Source organism: Lagenorhynchus albirostris, chromosome 17 (assembly GCF_949774975.1).
Source record: "Lagenorhynchus albirostris chromosome 17, mLagAlb1.1, whole genome shotgun sequence".
Classification (NCBI taxonomy): domain Eukaryota; kingdom Metazoa; phylum Chordata; class Mammalia; order Artiodactyla; family Delphinidae; genus Lagenorhynchus; species Lagenorhynchus albirostris.
The window spans coordinates 78,727,719-78,753,156 of NC_083111.1; the positions used below are offsets into that span (position 1 = coordinate 78,727,719).

Here is a 25,438-nt window from a genome sequence, read left to right on the forward strand (position 1 = left end):
CAACAAACACAGAGTGTGTCTGAAACAAGACAGGCACGGCGAGAAGCACTGAGGACACTGAAATGACTGGACGTGAACCTTGAACTTGAGAGGCTCACATTCCAACGAAGATGACAATATAGGAACAGACCATTGCACTTGCCCAGCCTGAGGACAGCCGGGTCGGGATAAAGCCACACAGGCAGAGTGGAATGGGCTGGGGTAGGGAGCGAGGGGTGCTGAGGCCCCGAGGGAATGCAGACCAGAGCTCCCGGGTCCCTCCTGCCAGAGAGGGACACCCAGCCCTCAGACAGCCCAGCCGAGCATCCGCGGAGAGCTGTTCAGACAAGAGGGCTGCTCAGGAGAGCCAGCTGGCCGCACGCGGCAACGGGCCTCAGGCAGGGCACAGGCCAAGCTGCTGGCGTCCAGGACGCTCAGGAGCACTGCCCACCTGCCTCTCCAGCCCCGGGTCCTACTTTGGCTGCCTTGGCCCTGTTTCAATTCTTCCAAAACACAGCGTGCTCTCTCAGAACTCCATACCCTCCACCTTCTGTGCTCTGCCTGGAAATGCTTTTCCCTGCCCTCTTCCCCCTCCTCACTGTACTCATACTTTAACCCTTACCGCAGACCTCACTTCCTCCAGGAAGGCCTCTCTGAACTGTCTCTGCTCCGAAGGCTCCCGGCATCCCCTCGGCAGCCCTCACTAGATGTGTGTGTCTTCCATCGTCTGGCTTCATCACTCGCCTGTCCGCTGGGCGAGGGCAGAGCCCTCATTCTGGGGCCTGGAACAGTGTCTGGATCGTCGCGGCCGCTCCATGAACACTGGCTGGTGACTAAATGAATGCTGGCATGAGCCAACATCCCAGGTGAGTGGTGCAGGGGCCACATGTGTGTGTGTTTCTTTCTGTTTTCTTTCCTGACTCTCTCTGGGGGTTATTTTCACTTGTATGAAATTAAGACTTCAGAATATGGCATATTACTCCCTCTTGTTAAAAAAAAAAAAATCATGCCAGGCTTTTGAGGCTGATTGCACCCTGGTGCTTGAAGAACAGAAAGAGTGCCTAACAAACGTGGCCAGGATGAGGAGCCTTTGAAATGATTAGTGAGAAGAGCAAGTTAGGATGTGAGTAACTTCAAAGTTGCCAAATGGCACTGGGGCTTTGGAAACCATTCCAATAGCATATTTCCGTATTCGGACATGAGCCATAAAATTATACAGCTGAGCTAGTAAAGCTAATTACCTGCACGCACATCCCCTCCCCTTCAGCCCCACGAGCCACCAGAGCAGTCTTGTGTCTGAGCCTGGACACAGGAATGCAACCCTGGCTGACCAGTCAGCTATGCAGATGCTCTATCAGCCACTTTTAGAGCCCAGGTTACAATGTTATAGTGAGGACAGTGGACATGGCAGCGGCTCCTCTTTCCTAAACACATGGACTCTGGCGTTGGGGGCAAGAGGTCAACAGAGAATGATGAGGAGGACAATAATTCCTATCATTATTTCTGCTAGAAGGAGTATTTCCAAAGCGAGTCTCATGAGAGAGGCTGTGTGCTAAGTGTTTAACATGTATCTTCTCAATTTAATACTATTTTCAAATTGAGTATGTGGTGGGTTTAAAATAGGGACTGTTATTTCCATTGCAGAGATTTTTAAAACTCAGGCCCATGGGGATAACAAGAAAGCAGACACGGCTAGGAAGTGGCAGGATTGAGGCCGTCTGACCCTGGAGCCCACACTGCAGCCCACACTTTCAGACACTTTACTATGAACACAGTATCGATTCCTCACAATAAACCTGGAAGCCAGGACCCGTGATCCCCACTGGACAAACGAGGATCCTCTGTGCACAGGGCCGGGGCCTGGCCAGGACCCCAGCACTGTCAGGGGCAGAGCCACCGCCCGCTCCCAGCATGGCGCGTGGTGGCCAGCCCCTTTCCTCCAGCCCTGAGGGAGGCCCACGGGGAGCTCTCCGTGGTGCTGAAATACCTGTCTCCCCCAGCTTCAAGCCCTTCCTAGTCACCTGGGACGCAGCAATTAAGTTTCCAGGTCAGCCGATGGGTTCTTGCCCCCAAGATATACTCCTGTCCCTTAGGAGGGCAGGGGTGGTGACACTGCAGCAGGGGGAATGTAGACCACTGTGGGTGCCAACCAGGCTTTGCAAGTCTCCTAGCCACACCCTCAAGTAATGATCATCAACAACCCCTGTGCGCCTGGAACGTAAGAAAACTCAAGTGCCCAGCTCAGTGCATCCAACTCACATTCGTTCTGCCTCTGGAGCCTCCCACAGGCAGCTTCTGGCTCCCCGCAAGGAGCCACGCATCCCTCTCACAGCGCCCCCTGCGCCTGCCACTTCCTGCCTCAGAGCCACGGCTGAGCTCCCTGGAGCCACCGCACTTCACTCACGCCTCTCAGAGGTGGCGAGCCTCGCAGTGCGGGCTGGCCCTTGCTCACTGCCATCCCCGGCTCAAACCTGCCGGGCTGATGAGCGGCCGGCTCTGCCGTCACGACTGCTTGGCCGCTCATTTTTGCAAACCAGTAAGACAGACTTCAGAGGGCTGCTTGTGGCTCCAAACCCAGGAGAGTAAGGGACGGTGCCCCTGGTCAGTGGCACTGCGCCTGGCACACAGGAGGTGCTCCATCAATGCTCAGGGCTTCTCACTGAGCACCTACTTGCCTAAGGGGCATCTCACACAGTGCTCACAGCAACCTCGGGTTGAGGAAACCCCTTCGGGGATGTTAAGCCACACAGCCAGGAAGGGAGGATCCAATTTAGCCCTTCAGCTCCAGGTGCAGAGCTCCTCCCTGCCAGGGGGTGGGCCTGGATTCACATCAGGGTATCAATACCTACAGCGTGGGCTGTGGTAGCTACTGGGGACGAGAAGACCCACCAGGTGAGATCCTTCCTACTTTTAAGAAGCCCAGCCTATTGTGCAAGGATGATACCGTAGTATTATTAGTCACCCATCGTTGTTAATTACATTTAATTAATCAATATTTGTGCGGAGCTTTTTTGTTTACAAATGTTTTCCTGCACATTGTCTCAGTTAATCTTCTACGAGTCTTGGGAACCATGGATATTTGCTTCCAAATCTTAAAAACAACGCCAGATGCTAGGAAAATGCAGAAAGTTAATAAAATACCTTCCCTTTCATTTTCTGCTAGCCCGTTAGCGGTGAAATATTCAGTCATGCACTGCAATCAAAGGACCATTTAAAACCACGGAGCAGTTTTTGAGATCCTGCCTGTGTGTATGGGACTGAAGTTTACCAGGACCCAGCCTGATGCTCTGGAAGAAATGACTGTTCAGTCAGCTCTTCCCTTGGGGAACATGCAGCCTGGCGGGTGGCAGGCCTGGGTCCTCTCACAGGAGAGTGCAGCGCCGTGCTCTGAACACCCGGTTGTTATCAGCGGTCTACTGAGACCCAGCCCGTGAGAGCTGCTGATGCAGATGTTTCTAAACGGGCCCCCAGGTGAGCGTTCCGGAGTGCGGAGCTCGTTGGGGAGCAGGCCTGCACCTTGGCACCACCCCCGCCAGGAAGGTGGGTTGTCTGCGCCCCCCGTGCCAGCTCTGGAGTGATAACCCCGGGCGCAGGGACTTAGCCCAGCCCCACTTCAGCTCAAATCAATTAGCAGATTGTCACAACCAGAAATCACGCTAATGGAAAGGCTGCTTTAGGTGATTAATGAGCCTCTTTCCCATGGCTCTGTCCTCCGATTTGCTGCATGAACTTTGAGAATGCTGATGCTGGGCTGTTCTCATCCCAGCAGGGCCGCCAGTGTCTGGGCTCAGCTCCCTGGACAGCGCCACGAACTGCCAGGGAGAGTCTGCACGCGGTTCGGGGCTGCAGGTCTTGCGGGGGGAGAACAGTCGAGTCAGAGGATGGAGGGCAGGCAACATGGAGACAGCCCTGTGGGGCAGGTGTGCCAATCAGCAGCGTGCCCGAGGAACGCGACGTCTCTTTGGCTTCATCTGAAAAATGGGGGTAACTTGAAGGCCCTGGCAGAGACCAGATGCTCTTCTGCTCTTTTGCCCAACACAGAGCTAATAAGAGCACAGACTCTGAAGCCAGGCAGCTGGATGAGAACCCAAGCTCTGCCACTTACTAGCTGGGTGACCTGGAACAAGTTAGGTGAACTCACAGGACCTCAGGTTTCTCATCTGTGGACTGTGGATAAAAACTACTTCACAGGGTTTTTGTAAAAACGGAGTAAATCTAGGTAAATTGCTCAGAACAGTGCTGGCATCTAGTAAGTGCCATAAGGTGTTAGCTGTTACTTAAGCTCTGTAATTTTATGATTCTATTATATAAGATACACATGCTCACAATAATTGTCATGCCGGAAGTACACAGAATGTGTAAAAGCCCAGCGTGCACCCAACCACATGAACACACCGCACGTTGACTCGTGTGCATGTGCGCGCTCTCTCTCTCTCTCTCTCACACACACACACACACACACACACACACACACACACACACACACACACACACACACACACACACAGATTGGGAACTTTGCTTTGCACGCTAGGGAAAGTCCTTCCCCACTCTCGTGAGCCGGCGAAACCTGAAATCTACGCTCTGTGAGCCAAACCCTGATTCCATTCAGAGTAACTTCAAGGTATACATATTTGGGTTCGGGGGAGTCAAGAATCAAATATGTGTCCCTCCCACCTCACTCCCTCCGTCCCCTGAAGGCTAAAGGGCCAGGGCAACTTTACATCGAGGGTCGGGAGCAACGCTTCTCTTGGGCTGGCATGGCTTCCCCACTATGAGGATTAAAGGCCTAACCAAGTGATTATCCACAGCTATAAACACTCACTCCCTAAAGACAAATACAAGATGCAACCCTGCACGTTACTGAAGATGATCAAGGAATCAGCTGTACCGATAAAGGGAGCTACTTGTATTAAAATTCATTTAGATAGAACTCTCTCTCCTAACATGACTATCAGAAAAACCTAGTGCACTGTTTTAAAGGAGTCTTATCTAAAAATACTTAACTTCTCTCAGGGAATGAGAAGACGGAGCTCCATCAGAAGCATCTGTGAGAGTTAGCCAGCAGCCAGTTAGAGAGGCTGAGAGGCCATCTCAGGCAATCCGGTGCAAACAGCGAACGCTCTGCCTCAGTCTCTAAAGGGAGGAGGGCTTGGCTATCGGCAAATTCTCCTCACTGGCGGGGATGCGGTCTCGGAAGCTGAGAAGCCAGGTGTGGCCGTATGCCAGGTGGCCTGTCCTGGTGGTGACCAACCAAACTGAGGACGTCGTGCCTAGAGTCTTACAGGGTTGACCCCAAGTACAGACTGATGACAGACGTCACAGCCGCTGCTGCGCTTCTGGAATTTATAGAGGGCCACTGGTGTCTGTGAGGGCAAACACGGCACCATCAGCGGCACGGCCCGGGTCAGCCCTGGGAAGGCAGCCCCTCGGGGGCGCAGCCGTGCTCTCAAGAGAACGGCCACACTCCCCTTCCCAGTTATTAAGGACTCTGTGCCCTCTGTGTCCCCCGAAGACATTCCAGCCCCCACTCCGGGCTGCTGATTCTTCGGCACCTAAGGCCCACTGTACCACTGGGGTCCTTGAGCCTCTGCCTCACCCTCAAAGCAGCCAGATGGTTACAAACGATCTCCAGACAGAAGGCGGGAGACGCGTGCTTACCAGACCAGACCACCTGGCAGAGACTCAGCCCAGATGGTCCAGGCCGCCAGCTTCGTGGGGATCAGCTGAGCTGGGCACCCAGTCCTTGTCGGGAAACCTATATGGGGTTGGATTCTAACAGGTCAGCAAGCATCTCAGCAAACCCTGAAATGCTCTCTGAAGAGAGATTTGCAACAAAAACGAGGAAAGCGAGAAGGGGCGCTGACAACAAGCTTGCTCCTAGCGTCTCCCGCATCTGTTTCCACCGCAGACAGCCTGCGCAGGGCTGCCCCCTGGAAATGGAGACGGGCTTCCACTCAGACGAATCTTGCTGGTTGCAAACTCCCTTCCTACGTTCATCACAGCACTCAGCGTAGTGCAACCAAGCTGGTGACCATCGGCTGCGTCAATCAAATGGAAACCACTGAGTCACCAAAAGGTTCCAGTAGCTACATGGAAGGATTCCAGGCAGCACCGGGGCAGGGAAGAGAGCACGCGCTCGGGCCCCATCGGGCAGAGTCCACACCCCATCTTGCTCACCGCAGTGTCCCCGGCGCTGGGCGCAAACCGCAGCACATCGCAGGTCATCAGGAAATAGCTGCTGACACCACCTGACCTCAAGAACAGCACAGCCTGGCAAGGGAGACAGTCCTGGGAAGAAAACAAACTTTCCTGTGCTCTGTAAGCAGTATTCCAAACGAGAGTTAAGCACTGAGAATTGCAGGACCCCAGAGGAGGGGCAGTTCCAGCCAGGGCCAGATGGCAGAGGGGGCAGAGAGGGCTCCGTGGAAGATGGAACACGTGAGGCCAACCATAAAGGACGACCCGCACCTGCTTCAATGCTGATGCTTGTTCCTCCGTCTCTGAATTACCGTGGAAAGTGAAAACAGATATGGTCAGCTTCCATACGTCCCCAAACCAGACGCTCTGGGTGATTGTCAGAACTGCCAACCCAGCCCCTTTCAGGCAGGCCCCAGCAGAGGTGGAGGTGAGGACGCCAGGGGACAGTCGTGGGGGAGGTCTGGCCCAGCGTCCCTTGTCCAGGAGAAGCCTCACCTGAGGCCGGGTCGCCTGAGCAGCGCCGGGTCTTCCAGCAGGAAGCGTGTCCCCTGGTACTGACACACCCTAGGGTCAGGGGCCGTGACGGCACCACGAGGGTGAGGCCTCACTTCAGGTTGACTTCAGTCAACAGGAAAATAACACGCGTTCTGGGATCCTGGCTCTCCAGCTCCCAGCACCATCTCAGGTGAGTTACTTAATTTCCAAAATTTACTTATTTACTTCTTCTTTTTTTTTTTTTAAGGTTAGGTCATACAGTTTTTTGTTTTTTTTAAAACATCTTTTTTGGGGTATAATTGCTTTACAATGGTGTGTTAATTTCTGCTTTATAACAACTTATTTACTTCTTAAAAAGGGGTAGGTATTACCTGTTTTGTAGGTTTGAGGGAAAGTGCTAATATCCCGTCTGGCACCTGGTACGGGATCAGAAGGGCAGATACAACTGTTAGAACTGACCCTAGCGGCAACCGGCAACCCGGACCAGGGGTCGTCATGGTGCTGAACGGATGGAGACACGGGCCTGACAGGTCACCACCTCCCTGCTGGACGCAGGAGACAGCAGAGCCAGGCCTTCGGAGCCAGGGCTCCGGCCCCCAACGATGCAGCATCTTTGGTCCCAGCCCAAAGGCAAATGCAGACGGTCACTGGGTCACATGCGGGGGCTACTACCTGCTACTGACAGAGTTCCGGGAGAGTTGGCTGTATTAAGGTTTCCCAATTTCAGTAACAATGGTCCAACAGTGGCAGCTGGAGGGAAGAAGAAGGTTCAAAGAAGAAGAACGGAAAGCAAGGGCGTGTTTATCCGGAAAGCGCGGACAGGCCTCTCTGTGCAGGCCGCCCCGCCCGCCCCCAGGAGCCCCACCGACATCACCCCCAGGCAAGCTCCTCCCGCGAGATGGACGCACTCAGGAAGACATTCCCTTTCAAAGTCACCAGGCTGAGGTGGCACAAGGGACAGGCAAGGGAGGAGGGCGGGCTTCAGGACAGGTCTCTGTGAGGAGTCCTTCGTCCTGGGCGGAATAAGGATCGAAGCGCAAGGACAGGAGAGCCCCAGGTGTGACGGGGGCAAGCCTGATGGCGGGGAGGGCGCTGGTCCTGCAGGCGCCACGCGACGGGGCTCCTCGTGGTACCGTCACCTCCCCCCACTACACTGGGAGGGACGGGAAACAGAGGGGTTAGGCTGAGACCCAGCGGCTGGCGGGGAGGGGTGAGGCGGGGGCAGAGCGCCTGCCGGTCCCACGTCCAGCTCCGCTGCCCGGCATCCCTTCCCCAGCCCCGCAGACAACACACTAAGTAACTGACACACAGGAGCCGTGCAAGCGGCGGTTTTCACAGCAGTGATGATGATGGAAGTGATAAACAGAAAAGAGACAGGTATCGTAAATCTAAGGGAAACAAGCAGTATTCAGTTCATGAGCTCATTTGGCGGGGCCAGCGTGTAAACCCCACCTCAGAACCAGTGAGCGCCAGGGCTGAAAACACCACTAGGCCCCTGGTGCTCACTGCCCCTGGATGGCCAGGTGCCCTCCCCCACCTCCCCCACATGAGGTCACCCTGTCCCTGCAGAGGTGGGTCTCCTGACCCACCAGGCAGCCTGCGGGGACCCGTGGACTGTGTTGGCTCTCGGCCAGTTACCAGGCTCCTTATAATAAAGCCCGCCCTTTATTATAAGGGGGGGGAGGGCTTACAAGGCGGGGGAGGGACGGACTGGGAGTGTGGGGTTACTAGATGCAAACTGTTACATACAGAATGGACAGACGACAAGGTCCTACTGTGCAGCACAGGGAGCTATACTCAATATCCTGGGGTAAACCATAGTGGAAAAGAATATACAAAAGAATGAATATACGTGTATAACTGAGTCACTTTGCTGTACAGCAGAAATTAACACAACATTGTGAATCAACTACACTAAAATGAAATATAAATTAAAAAGTAAAAATAAAAATAAAGTCTGCCCTGCATCTTTCACAGAGTGGCGGGGGAGGTCAGACGAGAGGAGGGACCTGAAAGCTCGGCTGGGTTGTACTGGGAGGGACAGATCTTCACGGCCTGCAGGGAGGCTGGGCTCTGCTGGAGAGCCCTGGAGGTCGATGCTCACAGGCTGCTGCGGGCAGGACCTGAAGGAGGAGGCCCCTCGTCTTCAGGAAGGGAGGGGAGGAGGGAAGGGGGCAAGGAGGCAGGCAGGGCAGCCCGACTGCTCCGCACAGCCTGAGAGACGCCTGGCCGCTGCTGCCCCAGACTGCATTCTGTACAACCAGTCACAGGGGACGACTCAGGTCCCCAGTGTGTGTCAGGAATGTGCTTAGAATACTCCAGCCCTGCCGGTCCTTACCGCAGGAAAGCTGTCTCAGCCCTCCCGGGCTGCACCGTGAGTGTCCGTCTCTGCGTCTGCCCCTCCCGCAGACTGGGGGCGTCTCCAGGGCTCAGCACACGGAAACAGCATACGTACAGGCTGTTAGCCAGGTGCAGAGTAGGTCTGGAGCTCCCGGTGTCCCTGCCACGTATCTGGATGTTGCAGATATGACCCAGACAGGTGTGCACACACCTACCGCAAGAGCCACAGTTTCCTTTAAAACACGTCTGTCCAGCCTTACGTGCCACATACGGGCCATTTTTATTACTACGGTGGGTGTCAAACTAGGCTCAAATTTTTTATGAAGTCTAAATATTGAGAAAATATTAAAATGCATAATGAAATAATTAGCCAATTCAATCTTTGGTCTTTCCATCTGCTTGAATTTAGATTTACAATAGCAAAAGTCTGCTATCCATCCCATGCCAGATGTCATTACCAGGTAGGAGGGGAAGTGGGGAGAGAGGGGATGTCCTTAATGCTAATTCTCTTCACTCAAATTCGCCTCTGGGGACAGTCTTCCAATCCCTAAACTAGGAGACAGGTGTGTCTGGCACATGGTAGGCATTCAATAAGGATTTGCAGCATGAATTATTAATCGAACCCAAAACAGGGAAGTCAGCTTCTTGAAAGAATCAAGGCTAAAACGAGAGAAACCCAAAGACATTTTAGTACGTTTTCAATAGTTTACAAAGCACGTTCAGAGTTTTGATGGTCAATATAACCCCGTTAGAAGGCAAGGACTGTGGGCTCAAGCAGGCCGGGGGCTTCAGTGCTGGCTCCTCCCCGTTCCTCTGCAGGAACTCAGAGGCAGCTGCATCAGTAAGACGTGGTGAGAAACGCCCTGGGAGCTGTTGAGCGGTGCCGAGGACCATGTGGGACCCCTGGGGGCAGCACCCAGGAAATGACACTCGCAGGTGCTGCCGTGCGCCCTGGCTCCCAGTGAGGCCCAGTCTCCGTGAAACTTGGGGAGGCAGGGCCCCCCCAGTCCCAGAATGAGACCCCGCAGAAGGATGAACCCTTCCCACCGGGTGCCCGAGCACAGTGCCCCTCCTCCACGGGTGCCAGCCAGGCCTGCCTGGCTCTGCACGAGCCCCTGCACGAAGCCAAGGCTCCAGGACCCAGCGTGGCTCCACGCAGGAGGTGCGGAGCCTCCGCAACCCAAGGCCCAGAAAGGACCCTCCTGGCTCGTGCCAGGACGTAGACGCCAGGACTGAGCGCTAATGGCCTCCTTTTACGACCGCCCGCCCCCCGCCCCCTCCCCACCCCAGGATATGAGCACCTTCACCACGCTCCCCATGGGGACCTGGCCTGGCGGGGAAGCGCTTTGCCGCCGGCCACCCCCCCTGGGTGCGTCCTTGGCCGCACCACTTCCTGGCTGGACTCAGGGTTAGTCAGCTCACCCTGCCGAGATCCCGTTTCCCCAGCGGACCGTGAGAGGCGCCGACCAGAGAGGTGTGAACAGTTGACAGAGGTGACGGATGCAGCGAGCCTGGGGCGCGGCGTGGGTGCCACCTTCCTCCGTGCTACGACACTCTGCTCACTCAAGCAGCGCCGGCTGACTATACCCTGACTCTGCTGAGAAGTGGGGTCACCGAGGGAAGGGCACCTCCCGCGGCCCCCCACCTTTTCACTTCTCTCTGTACAGAAGACAAACGCCTAGCTCCACCATGCATGCCAGGTTCCCTCCGTGAGCCCCTGAGCGCTCTAGTCTCTGGCGTCTGGTTCTCAAAGCCTTCCATCTACAGCGCTTTATCTGTCACAAGCCCCTCGGAGACAGGGGTCTTGTCTACCAAGCCCAGATTCACGTTAGCTGGTGCAAAGGAACTTGCCTCGGTCCTGGAAGCTGTGCCTCCTGCAGCCTAAGGTTGCTTCCAGAATCCAGGGCGACGAGCCCACACAACAGCCTGTGACTATCCCACTTCCGCAGAACCAGTGTGTGAACAAGGTAATCAACAGACATTCCCATCAGAGTTGCCTCTTCCTGGGAGGCACCCTGAGCGAGCCATCCTCTCGCACCGTGCGAACTGTGGGGCATCTCCCACCCCTGTCCCCTTGATAAACTTCTACTCACCCTTAAAAAGCCCACCGTGGCGACACCCCCTCTGTGAAGCCGCCCCTGACTGCCCTACCGCCGGCAGCTTCATCCTCTGAACCTCACAGCAGTTGGCATAACGCTCTGTCCCTGCTCCCCAGCCGTCCGTTTAATCCTCAGATGACGCACACGCTCTTTGGGACCGGGCAACCCCATGAAGCCCCGCCTGCGCACTGCAGTCCCTCAGGCCACTTGCCGCATACCCAACCCAAGGCAGGCACCGAGTAAAGACTGCTGGAAAAAACACGTCAATAGATAAGTGAACCTGAGTTTTCTCCAGAGCCCCACTCACCCAGCCGAGCATCTACCACGAGCCAGGCACTGATCGGAAACTCAAGGCAGGGCCACTCATTTCATGAAACCATCTTTTTTGTGCAGTCCTCCTAACGCCCCCACCCCAGGCTTTGCAAAATGGCATCTGCGTGCCTTGCTGAGCTGTACAGCCTGATTTCAGTTTCCCCAACAATCATATCCTGTGTTCAGCTGTCAGTATGTGGAACCTCCCGACCCCAAGCCCAGCGTTGATAGGTGGCCGTTAGAACCGGTCACTAACATAGATCTCAACGCTGACAGGAAACACGTGATCCAAGTGAGAGCAGCTCCGGCCCCAAGGAGGCCTTTCCTCATCCTGAACCTGTACTTCACTCGTGGGGCCCTGGGCGTGGTGGAAGGGTGAGAAAATGCCCACTCTTTGGTCCGTATCTCCCTGCCATGCCGTTTGTGAGTTATCTGTGGCTAGCGCTCAACAGCTGACCCCTCTGGGGTCCTCCTCAGGGATCCGCAGGTCAGGGTGGGCACCGGGAAAAGGATATGATGGTCCAGTGGATGTCCAGCTTGCTGTTGATCTCCAGGCCTCGGGCTTCCTGCCTCTCCTCCTCCAGCTCCTTGGAATTTGCAAACTGCCCCTTCTCCCCAGGGGATTCTGGGAAACTCTCAAAGTTGAACTTGTCCACTTGAATAGCCATTCTAAGAGAAGGGCGAAACAGAGCAGAGAATTAATCAGGAGGGCAATTTCTTCTGTGGGCTGCTGGAAAAGCAGCCCATGCCAGCATGAGACAGGATAATGAATCATTATCGTTAGTAATTCATAACCGATTCACTCCAAGAAAATGAAATAATTGACTCCCAGGGTAGTACCAGCTTCAGAGCTGGCTCAACACCGTTTAGCACGGAAGACACAGTCAGAATGTCCAACCCCAGAAGGAAATCTGAATTCTGGAATAGGGTAAGGCAGAGAGGAAGCAAGGGAAAAATCACAGAGGGGCGACCTGGTAACCACTTACCCCTGGGCCCCCAAAAGCCAGGGGGAACTGCAGCCTCGTCATCAGAGCCCTGCCTGCCGCGCTGCACTTCACCCTTGGCCAGATGGACTTGCTCACACACGCCGAGTGCTCCGCCAGTCGCACAGCTCCCCACCTGCCCACTTCCAGCCCCTGAGCCCAGGACCCCACCCTCCCTTCAGGTCTCGGCGCAAGTACAACATCCTCTACAGAGCCTCCCACACTGCTGCTGTGTCCCGCACTCGCAACCTTCTGGCAGTTTCCAGAACACACCAGGCTCTTCCTCCCTTAGTCTTTGTGCCCACAGCTCCCCACATGGGAATGTTCTTCTCCTGACCCTTGGCACAGCTGGAGGCTTTCATCCTTTAGATTTGAGCTTAAGAAAGGCCTTCCCAGCCCACCTCTCCACAGCAGCTTTCCATCTCATCCCTCCCCTCACCCCATTCTCCACTGCGGCATTCAACCTATTTCTGCAATAGCATTTACCATGAGCTGTAAATATTTACTTCTGGATTTGTTAACTGTCTATCAATCCTACCAAAATTCAGCTCCTTGAGGGCAGAGATCCTCTTGTCTTGTTTACCAGTGTTTCCCAGGCCTGGAAAAAAGCCTGCCGGGCACACTGGAGTAACCGGTTCAGAGAAGAAATGAATGAGTGAATTAAGATCCTTCCCTGGATCTAGGGGAAGACGACGGAACAGTAAGACGCGATCACCTTCCTCCCCACAGATACATCAGAAATACATCTACACGTGGAACAACTCCTACAGAACACCTACTGAACGCTGGCAGAAGACCTCAGACCTCCCAAAAGGCAAGAAACTCCCCACGTACCTGGGTAGGGAAAAAGAAAAAAGAATAAACAGAGACAAAAGGATAGGGACGGGCCCTGCACCAGTGGGAGGGAGCCGTGAAGGAGGAAAGGTTTCCACACACTAGAAGCCCCTTCGCGGGCGGAGACTGCAGGTGGCGGAGGGGGAAGCTTCGGAGCCGCGGAGGAGAGCGCAGCAACAGGGGTGAGGAGGGCAAAGCAGAGAGATTCCCGCACAGAGGATCAGGGCCGACCTGCACTCACCAGCCCGAGAGGCTTGTCTGCTCCCCCGCCGGGGCAGGCGGGGCTGGGAGCTGAGGCTCGGGCTTCCGCTGGAGTGCCGGGAGAGGACTGGGGTTGGCGGCGTGAACACAGCCTGCAGGGGGCTAGTGCGCCACAGCTAGCCGAGAGGGAGTCCGGGAAGAAGTCTGGACCTGCCGAAGAGGCAAGAGACTTTTTCTTCCCTCTTTGTTTCCTGGTGCACGAGGAGAGGGGATTGAGAGCGCTGCTTAAAGGAGCTCCAGAGACGGGCGTGAGCCGCGGCTAAAAGCGCACACCCCAGAGACAGGCATGGGACACTAGGGCTGCTGCTGCCGCCACCAAGAAGCCTGTGTGCGAGCACAGGTCACTCTCCACACCTCCCTTCTGGGGAGCCTGTGCAGCCCGCCACCGCCAGGGTCCCGGGAACCAGGGACAACTTCCCCGGGAGAACGCACGGCGCGCCTCAGGCTGGTGCAACGTCACGCCGGCCTCTGCCGCCGCAAGCACGCCCCGCACTCCGTGCCCCTCCCTCCCCCCCACCCCCCGGCACCTGAGTGAGCCAGAGCCCGCGAATCAGCGGCTCCTTTAACCCCGTCCTGTCTGAGCGAAGAACAGACGCCCTCCAGCGACCCACATGCAGAGGCGGGGCCAAATCCAAAGCTGAGCCCCGGGAGCTGTGAGAACAAAGAAGAGAAAGGGAAATCTCTCCCAGCAGCCTCAGGAGCAGCAGATTAATCCCCACAATCAACCTGATGTACCCTTCATCTGTGGAATACCTGAATAGACAACGAATCATCCCAAATTGAGGAGGTGGACTTTGAGAGCAAGCTTTATTATTTTTCCCCTTTTCCTCTTTTTGTGAGTGTGTATGTGTATGCTTCTGTGTGACATTTTGTCTGTATAGCTTTGCTTTCACCATTTGTCCTAGGGTTCTATCCGTCCGTTGTTTTTTTTTTTTTACTTTTTAAAACATCTTTTTCTTAATAATTATTTTTTTATTTTAATAACTTTATTTTCTTTTATCTTCTTCCTTCCTCCCTTCCTTCCTTCCCTTCCTTCCTTCCCTTTCTCTCTCTCTCTCTTTCCCTCCCAGCTCCAGGTAATATCAAACGGCGAAAATCTCCCACAGATCTCCCTCTCAACACCAGCACCCAGCTTCACTCAACGACCAGCAAGCTACAGTGCTGAACACCCTATGCCAAACAACTAGCAAGACAGGAACACAACCCCACCCATTAGCAGAGAGGCTGCCTAAAATCATAATAAGTCCACAGACACGCCAAAGCACATCACCAGACGTGGACCTGCCCACCAGAAACACCAGATCCAGCCTCATCCACCAGAACACAGGAACTAGTCCCCTCCACCAGGAAGCCTACACAACCCACTGAACCAACCTTAGCCACTGGGGACAGACAGCAAAAACAATGGGAACTACAAACCTGCAGCCTGCAAAAAGGAGACCCCCAAACACAGTAAGATAAGCAAAATGAGAAGACAGAAAAACACACAGCAGATGAAGGAGCAAGATAAAAACCCACCAGACCTAACAAATGAAGAGGAAATAGGCAGTCTACCTGACAAAGAATTCAGAATAATGATAGGAAAGATGATCCAAAATCTTGGAAATAGAATAGACAAAATGCAAGAAACATTTAACAAGGACCTAGAAGAACTAAAGATGAAACAAGCAACGATGAACAACACAATAAATGAAATTAAAAATACTCTAAAAGGGATCAATAGCAGAATAACTGAGGCAGAAGAATGGATAAGTGACCTGGAGGATAAAATAGTGGAAATAACTACTGCAGAGCAGAATAAAGAAAAAGGAATGAAAAGAATGGAGGACAGTCTCAGAGACCTCTGGGACAACATCAAACACACCAACATTCGAATTATAGGGGTTCCAGAAGAGAAAAAGAAAGACACTGAGAAAATATTTGAAGAGATTATAGTTGAAAACTTCCCTAATATGGGAAAATAAATAGTTAATCAAGTCCAGGAAGCACAGAGAGTCCCATACAGGATAAATCCAAGGAGAAACACATCAAGACTCATATTAATCAAACTGTCAAAAATTAAATACAAAGAAAACATATTAAAAGCAGCAAGGGAAAAACAACAAATAACACACAAGGGAATCCCCATAAGGTTAACAGCTGATCTCTCAGCAGAAACCCTACAAGCCAGAAGGGAGTGGCAGGACATACTGAAAGTGATGAAGGAGAAGAACCTGCAGCCAAGACTACTCTACCCAGCAAGGATCTCATTCAGATTTGATGGAGAAATTAAAACCCTTACAGACAAGCAAAAGCTGAGAAAGTTCAGCACCACCAAACCAGCTTTACCACAAATGCTAAAGGATCTTCTCTAGGCAAGAAACACAAGAGAAGGAAAAGACCTACAATAACAAACCCAAAACAATTAAGAAAATGAGAATAGGAACCTACATACAGATAATTACCTTAAATGTAAATGGATTAAATACTCCCACCAAAAGACACAGACTGGCTGAATGGATACAAAAAAAGACCCATATATATGCTGTCTACAAGAGACCCACTTCAGACCTAGAGATACATACAGACTGAAAGTGAGGGGATGGAAAAAGATATTCCATGAAAATCGAAACCAAAAGAAAGCTGGAGTAGCAATTCTCATATCATACAAAATAGACATTAAAATAAAGACTATTTGAAGAGAAAAGAAGGACACTACATAATCATCAAGGGATCGATCCAAGAAGAAGATAAAACAATTGTAAATATTTATGCACCCACCACAGGAGCACCTCAATACATAAGGCAAATACTAACAGCCATAAAAGGGGAAATCGACTGTAAAACATTCATAGTAGAGGACTTTAACACTTTCACCAATGGACAGATCATCCAAAATGAAAATAAATAAGGAAACACAAGCTGTAAATGATACATTAAACAAAATGGACTTAATTGATATTTATAGGACATTCCATCCAAAAATAACAGAATACACATTTTCCTCAAGTGCTCATGGAACATTCTCCAGGATAGATCATATCTTGGGTCACAAATCAAGCCTTGGTAAATTTAAGAAAATTGAAATGGTATCAAGTATCTTTTCTGACCACAACGCTATGAAACTAGATATCAATTACAGGAAAAGATCTGTAAAAAATACAAACACATGGAGGCTAAACAATACACTACTTAATAACAAAGTGATCACTGAAGAAATCAAAGAGGAAATAAAAAAATACCTAGAAACAAATGACAATGGAGACATGACAACCCAAAACCTATGGGATGCAGCAAAAGCAGTTCTAAGAGGGAAGTTTATAGCAATACAATCCAACCTTAAGAAACAGGAAACATCTCAAATAAACAACCTAAACTTGCACCTAAAGCAATTAGAGAAAGAAGAACAAAAAACCCCCAAAGTTAGCAGAAGGAAAGAAATCATAAAGATCAGATCAGAAATAAATGAAAAAGAAATGAAGGAAACGATAGCAAAGATCAATAAAACTAAAAGCTGGTTCTCTGAGGAGATAAACAAAATTGATAAACCATTAGCCAGACTCATCAAGAAAAAAAAGGGAGAAGACTCAAATCAATAGAATTGGAAATGAAAAAGGAGAAGTAACGACTGACACTGCAGAAATACAAAAGATCATGAGAGATTACTACAAGCAACTCTATGCCAATAAAATGGACAACGTGGAAGAAATGGACAAATTCTTAGAAATGCATAACCTGCCAAGACTGAATCAGGAAGAAATAGAAAATATGAACAGACCAATCACAAGCACTGAAATTGAAACTGTGATTAAAAATCTTCCAACAAACAAAAGCCCAGGACCAGAGGGCTTCACAGGCGAATTCTATCAAACATTTAGAGAAGAGCTAACACCTATCCTTCTCAAACTCTTCCAAAATATAGCAGAGGGAGGAACACTCCCAAACTCACTCTACGAGGCCACCCATCACCCTGATACCAAAACCAGACAAGGATGTCACAAAGAAAGAAAACTACAGGCCAATATCACTGATGAACATAGATGCAAAAATCCTCAACAAAATACTAGCAAACAGAATCCAACAGCACATTAAAAGGACCATACACCATGATCAAATGGGGTTTATTCCAGGAACGCAAGGATTCTTCAATATACGCAAATAAATCAACGTGATACACCATATTAACAAATTGAAGGAGAAAAACCATATGGTCATCTCAATAGATGCAGAGAAAGCTTTCGACAAAGTTCAACACCCATTTATGATAAAAACCCTGCAGAAAGCAGGCACAGAGGGAACTTTCCTCAACATAATAAAGGCCATATATGACAAACCCACAGCCAACATCATCCTCAATGGTGAAAAACTGAAACCATTTCCACTAAGATCAGGAACAAGACAAGGTTGCCCACTCTCACCACTAACATTCAACATAGTTCTGGAAGTTTTAGCCACAGCAATCAGAGAAGAAAAGGAAATAAAAGGAATCCAAATCAGAAAAGAAGAAGTAAAGCTGTCACTGTTTGCAGATGACATGATACTATACATAGAGAATCCTAAAGATGCTACCAGAAATCTACTAGAGCTAATCAATGAATTTGGTAAAGCAGCAGGATACAAAATTAATGCACAGAAATCTCTGGCATTCCTATACACTAATGATGAAAAATCTGAAAGTGAAATCAAGAAAACACTACCATTTACCATTGCAACAAAAAGAATAAAATATCTAGGAATAAACCTACCTAAAAAGACAAAAGACCTGTATGCAGAAAACTATAAGACACTGATGAAAGAAATTAAAGATGATACAAATAGATGGAGAGATATACCATGTTCTTGGATTGGAAGAATCAACATTGTGAAAATGACTCTACTACCCAAAGCAATCTACAGATTCAATGCAATCCCTATCAAACTACCACTGGCATTTTTCACAGAACTAGAACAAAAAATTTCACAATTTGTCTGGAAACACAAAAGACCCCGAGTAGCCAAAGCAATCATGAGAACGAAAAACGGAGCTGGAGGAATCAGGCTCCCTGACTTCAGGCTATACTGCAAAGCTACAGTAACCAAGACAGTATGGTACTGGCACAAAAACAGAAACATAGAGCAATGGAACAGGATAGAAAGCCCAGAGATAAACCCACGCACATATGGTCACCTTATGTTTGATAAAGGAGGCAGGAATGTACAGTGGAGAAAGGACACTTCAATAAGTGGTGCTGGGAAAACTGGACAGGTACATGTAAAAGTATGAGATTAGATCACTCTCTAACACCATACACAAAAATAAGCTCAAAAGGGATTAAAGACCTAAATGTAAGGCCAGAAACTATCAAACTCTTAGAGGAAAACATAGGCAGAACACTCTATGACATAAATCACAGCAAGATCCTTTTTGACCCACCTCCTAGAGAAATGGAAATAAAAACAAAAATAAACAAATGGGACCTAATGAAACTTCAAAGCTTTTGCACAGCAAAGGAAACCATAAACAAGACCAAAAGACAACCCTCAGAATGGGAGAAAATATTTGCAAATGAAGCAACTGACAAAGGATTCATCTCTAAAATTTACAAGCAGCTCATGCAGCTCAATAACAAAAAAACAAACAACCCAATCCAAAAATGGGCAGAAGACCTAAATAGACATTTCTCCAAAGAAGATATACAGACTGCCAACAAACACATGAAAGAATGCTCAACATCATTAATCATTAGAGAAATGCAAATCAAAACTACAATGAGATATCACCTCACACCAGTCAGAATGGCCATCATCAAAAAATCTAGAAATAATAAATGCTGGAGAGGGTGTGGAGAAAAGGGAACACTCTTGCACTGCTGGTGGGAATGTGAATTGGTACAGCCACTATGGCGAACAGTATGGAGGTTCCTTAAAAAGCTACAAATAGAACTACCATGTGACCCAGCAATCCCACTACTGGACATATACCCTGATAAAACCATAATTCAAAAAGAGTCATGTACCAAAATGTTTATTGCAGCTCTATTTACAATAGCCAGGGGATGGAAACAACCTAAGTGTCCATCATCGGATGAATGGATAAAGAAGATGTGGCACATATATACAATGGAATATTACTCAGCCATAAAAAGAAATGAAATTGAGCTATTTGTAATGAGGTGGATGGACCTAGAGTCTGTCATACATAGTGAAGTAAGTCAGAAAGAGAAAGACAACTACCGTATGCTAATACATATATATATGGAATTTAAGAAAAACAAATGTCATGAAGAACCTAAGGGTAAGACAGGAATAAAGACACAGACCTACTAGAGAATGGACTTGACGATATGGGGAGCGGGAAGGGTAAGCTGTGACAAAGTGAGAGAGTGGCATGGACATATATACACTACCAAACGTAAAATAGATCGCTAGTGGGAAGCAGCCGCATAGCACAGGGAGATCAGCTCGGTGCTTTGTGACCACCTAGAGGGGTGGGATAGGGAGGGTGGGAGGGAGGGAGACGCAAGAGGGAAGAGATATGTGAACACATGTATATGTATAACTGATGCACTTTGTTATAAAGCAGAAACTAACACACCATTGTAAAGCAATTATGCTCCAACTAAAAAAAATAAAAAGATCCTTCCCTAACACCCCAGGCCAACGTTTATCTCCCGCCCACCGCCACTGTTGCCCAGCCCGCACACCTGTATCCACGTTCAACTGAGTCCCCAGGTGCTACAGCCCCTGGTCTCTAGAAGGCAGGAGGGCTCTAGCTAACCACCTGCAGCTGGCCTCCAACTCCCACTCCCATGCCCCTGACAGGCGCATAGCCAGGGGCTGTGTCTTACTGATGCTGGAAATCCTACCTCTTGGCATGAAATCAGGCATACAGCAGGTACTCCACAAAAATGTGTTACATGGATGGATAAAGAAAGGGGGGGAGAAAGGGGGGCTCCTTCGTGTCAGGCCCTGAAGATGACTGTCACTCAACGCATAAAAGTAGGCATTTTCTTTTATTTCACAGTCTGTGCTGTGGCCAAAATATTCCGCTGAGCCTCAGCACGCTCTAATTGGCCTTTGGAGCTTCTTCTTTAACAACCAGGAACTGGTATTCAGGGTGTATAAACATAAGATTAAACCCAAGGAAGAGGTCTTGAGAGCTTGGGAAGGACTACTGAAACATTGGTAAATCCACAGCATTTGGCCAGGAGCGTGACGTTTGAGGGTCAGCTACTGAAGAGTCAGAGGCACTTCTGTGTAAGCGCAGAAACAGTGCATTTCATAGCAAGGACCACTTTCGACAAATTACATTTACTGTTCTTTTCGGATTATACAAGTAGATAGGCTCACTGTAAAAAGCTGGAAAATAGAGAAAAGCACTCGAAAGAAAAAGCACTCAATCTTATACTCTAAGGTTGATCTATTAATTCTATAGTCTTTTTTCTAAGCACTCGTATTTTAATGTAGTTTAAATCATTATATAAGCATACATACAAGTCATTATATAAGTATTAAATATATGTGACCACACATACATATACACACAATTTTAAGACTTGCTTTCCTCTCTTAATATAGGATGAGCAATTTCGCACCATTATAAATTAGTCTGGGGCTTCCCTGGTGGCACAGTGGTTGAGAATCCGCCTGCCAATGCAGGGGACAGGGGTTCGAGCCCTGGTCTGGGGAGATCCCACATGCCACGGAGCAACTGGGCCCATGAGCCACAATTACTGAGCCTGCGCGTCTGGAACCTGTGCTCCGCAACAAGAGAGGCCGCAACAGTAAGAGGCCCACGCACCGCGATGAAGAGTGGGCCCCGCTCGCCGCAACTAGAGAAAGCCCTCGCACAGAAACAAAGACCCAACACAGCCATAAATAAAATTAATTAATTAATTTAAAAAAAATTAGTCTGCAGAATATTCTATCATATGGCTGTATCATAATTTACTGAACAATTCCCCTATTTCTCATACTTTCAGGTATTTTCCATTCTTTAAAAACTTACTGGTGAAAAAAATCGTAACAACCATCTTTGTGCTTAAATTTGTTCTCTGCATTTATGACTGTCTGTTAGACTCCATTCTAGAGGCGGAATTACTGATTTGAGGGTGTGAAAACCTTTGAGGTTTGGAGGCAGAGGACCAAGTTCCTTCCCAGAGACTTCTTCCTGAGGTACACTACCCCGAGCAGTGCGGGGGGCACGCCTCTGTCTGCACTCTTGCCAATACTGACGATGATCAATTTTTAATCTGTGCTAGTAAGAGGCAAAATGCTGCCTCGCTGATGCTTTAATTTGCAGGTCTGTCTGAATTACTCCTGAGGCTGCACATTTTTTCAGGAGCTTATTAGCCATTTATCTTTCTTCCCCTGTGAGTGCAGCCAGAGTGCTTCTAATTTCCCACCCGGCAGAAGCGCTTCCTACTTCCAAGCTAGCCCGGAGCAAACTAGTGCTCTCTTCAAACAAAAGGTCAGAATATTTCGTAAGTTTCACTAAAAAGGCCAAATTCAGCTCATCGTCTGATAACTCAAAAAGAACTAATAACTGTCACCTGTCAGATGGGTGTGGACACATCCTAATACCCAGCTCTCTTCTGGTCGAATGCAAAAAGGGAGAGAGGCCCGGCTCTCAGCAGCCTTAGGGTCAGAACACACACTGGACACTGGACACCAGGATTATATTTGTGTGACCGTCTTCGGTGGGGGGGGGGGCTCTTTCAAACAATTTCTGACTGCATAAGCGTCATACTATATGACCCATCTCCACCCTTCAGTAAAGTGTAGCCAGGTGTGCCCACAGAACAGGAGAGGAAAAAAAATGCAATGCAACGAACACTTATCGCATACCCAGCCCTGGGCTAGGTATTTTCAATACACATTCATCTTTTTTCCTACTGTGGCCTGAGGATGAGTGTGATTTGCTTCCTTTTACAGATGCAATGACGCTCTGTGGGCATAAGCCACCTGCCCAGTGTCACAGAGCTGGCAGTCCCGTCAAGAGCCGGCCGCTCAGACTCAGCGCTGCTCTGGTTTTTGCTGTATCTGGCTCTCCATTGCTTAGGCAGTGTACCTAAAAGGTAATGGTTTTTGCTCGTGCTTTTTTCAGAGCCGGCGTGGGACACAGACCCGGTGACCGCGGGCCTGCCATCCACAAGAACCAGCGCACCCCCAAACGTACAACAGCCCTCCTGCCCCAGCAGCCCCAGGTCGCGTGCTGCCAGCAGATGTCCCAAAGGCAGTGTCCCTCCTCTCCCACAGATGACGAAATCGAGGCACCAGAAGTTGAGTGGCTCACCTAGGGGCACCCTGCTTAAAATCCTGCAGCCACGGTGGCAACTCCAGGACCCGAGGACTACCCCCCCGCAAACCCCAGAGGAGCACTGGCCACCTCTACGTCTCTATCTACGTGGGCCTGGGGCACAGTCCTGAGCCCTGCCGCCCACCTCCTTCCTCTCCTCCAGGAAGGGCCCGGCAGCAAGGCCAGGAAACGTTTCCCAGAGCCGAGTCCTTACACGTGAGCTCTCCGCCCGCCGTGACACGCACACCGGTCCCAAGGGCCAGCACTGTCAGAGGGGGAGTCACAGCCTGGTGCCCTGAGAGGCACCCTTGCTCCAGGTGCACCCGCAGACGTGCCAAGGGGCCCCCTGGCTGGGGGCAGCAGTGCTCCCTGGTGACGCAGCAGGTCCAGAGCCCATCACAAAGCAGCTGCTCGAAGAGGAGGCGGCCCCACGGCCGTCAGGGCCACTTAGGGAGGAACTGAAGCGGAGCTGCTGGGAGCCCCTTGTGGAGAGGAGGACGGGAAACCCAGGAGGAGGACGGGAAACCCAGGAGGAGGACGGGAAACCCAGAGCCACCCAGGGGAGGCGGGGAGGGAGGGAGGGAGGGAGGAAGACCATCTACTGCAGCGGCCCCCGGAGGGGAGGGAGCTGAGGCCCCGGACGGCAGCCCACGTCCACCCCATGGGCATCGAGGCGGCAGAGGGCACAGAGCAGGGAGCCCCGGCTTGAGAGCAGACCACCTGGGCTGGACCCCCAGGTCTGCCCCGACTTGAACATGACCTTGGCCGTGGCCCTCCACTTCCCTGAGCACCTCTGCGGAATGCGGTCAGCAGTAGTGACCTAGAGGGCGGGCGAGGGGTCAGCGTTCTTACTCGGTGCTAGTGACCACGCCATCAGAGGTCAGCTCCGCCACAAGGCTCGGTCACAGCACAAACCCTCTTGGAAGGGTGGCACTGCCTCACGGTGCAAAACCCTGCACCCAAACTGGGGCTAATAAGCCCCGTCTTGTAAGATTTTGTGCAGATTAAGTAAGACGGTCCGCAAGTGCCCAGCACACCGTAGCATCCTACAGACAGTGGCCACTGTCATGATTATCAATCCCACCTTACATGTGGGGAGACTAAGGGGCTGGGAAGTTAAGGAAATAACCTGAGCTGCTCACGGAAGAGCTGAGATTCGGACCTGAATGAAGTTCTGATGCTGACCCAGCGCCCTAGCGAATTCCCCAGCCTCCTAACCGTACAGCCCCACCACCATTCAATTCTCTTCATCTTTGCCGCATCGGAGTGAAATAGAATTAATACTGCTATTGAATGCCAATTTTCACGTTTAATTTTATGGCCAAATGTGACAATAATAGTCAAGAGTTGGCACTAAAAAAAGGTGCTGTGATTTTTGAAGAGTCTATAAAAAAGCGGTGGTTTTTAAAATACCGTATCATATGATTCAGCCTTTGAACAGCTGATAACCTCGCCAGGGAAGTCATAATGATGACATTTAAATACAAATCAAGGAGTCGGATTTAGAAGGACTATCCACATATAATTAAATTGAACTTTCATTGGGAGATAATTGATAGTTATACGACGGTATTCTAAATTTATGTGGCGCATCCTTCGGGAGTCTATTTGACTATGCAGAATGCCAGCCTACTTCTCTGTTTTATAATGAAGTACAATCCAAGTGAAAGGGAAGCGGCCAACCTTCCAGAGTCATCCATCCTGAATGAGAAGAACTTTTGGCAGACAAGAAAACGGCATCAACACTGACAACCTGGATCACATCCAAGAAGATCATTTTCACCTTAAGCCTCATAGATCAGTTATGGTTTTTTAAAAAAAACACCTTCCTTATTATTGTTTTTAATTGAAGAGAACTGTATTCTAAAAATCAAAGCACCATCAGGGATCGCACCAAACACAAGAGTGGCAGCACCCGTGGCCACGGGGGGCCCAGCATGTGCCTCACCACCACCACCTACGTCCGTCCCCACGGCAGCCCTGGCGGGATCACACACACGTGCTGCCCAAGGCCACAGGGAAGGCAAACGGGGCAGAGGACTCTTAACCAGGCCTGGACGGCCCAAAGCCCGCGGCAGGCGAAGACGTGGGTCCGGAGAGGTGTCCCTGCTCCCCGCGCTCTGGGCACACGCAGGGCTGGTGCAGCTGAAGGACAGAGCGCTCGGCAGGGTCAGTGCAGCTCAGACACGAGCACAGGCCTGGGAGCCAGGGCTCCACCCTCTAGCTGGTACCACGCAGAGGCTGGGATCCACCTGGAGGGGAGAAAGCTGAGGAGATGCCAGCTTCAGACAGACCCCAGCCTCTCTTGATCGCCGAGTCTGCCTCTGAGGTTCCAGCCTGTCTGAATCTCCAGTTCCTCATCTGTGAGTTGGAGGCTGTCCAGGGCCCACCGACCTCCTGCCTGGGTCTCTGTGAGTTCAGCGAAGGCCAAGGGTGGGGACTGGAGTGGGGACCATGGCCTCTTGCTGCCGAGACAGCTTCTCGGAAGAATGACCGCGTGGTGTGATCATGGGCGAGGGACCAGCTGGTTCCGCAGGAGAAGAGGACCAGGGACCCCACGTGACATCCCCCGTCACACTCCCCCATACACGTGCTCCCCCGTCGTCCACACGCGGGGACCCCAGGGCACTGCCCCATCTTACAGACGGGCAAGCTGAGGGCAAACAGTCCTCCTCCCC

At 50.7% G+C, this 25,438-nt stretch overlaps 1 protein-coding gene across 6 annotated transcripts in view; it reads right to left on the reverse strand.

Annotated features, from left to right (window-relative positions):
- TRAPPC9 (trafficking protein particle complex subunit 9) overlaps window positions 1–25,438 on the reverse strand; it is a 526,641-nt gene that overhangs the window by 107,637 nt on the left and 393,566 nt on the right. For all 6 annotated transcript variants that reach the window (XM_060127570.1, XM_060127568.1, XM_060127569.1 and 3 more), the window contains one exon: window positions 11,942–12,095. In XM_060127570.1, coding sequence (XP_059983553.1) covers window positions 11,942–12,095 — 154 coding nt within the window. The remainder of the gene's footprint in view (window positions 1–11,941; window positions 12,096–25,438) is intronic.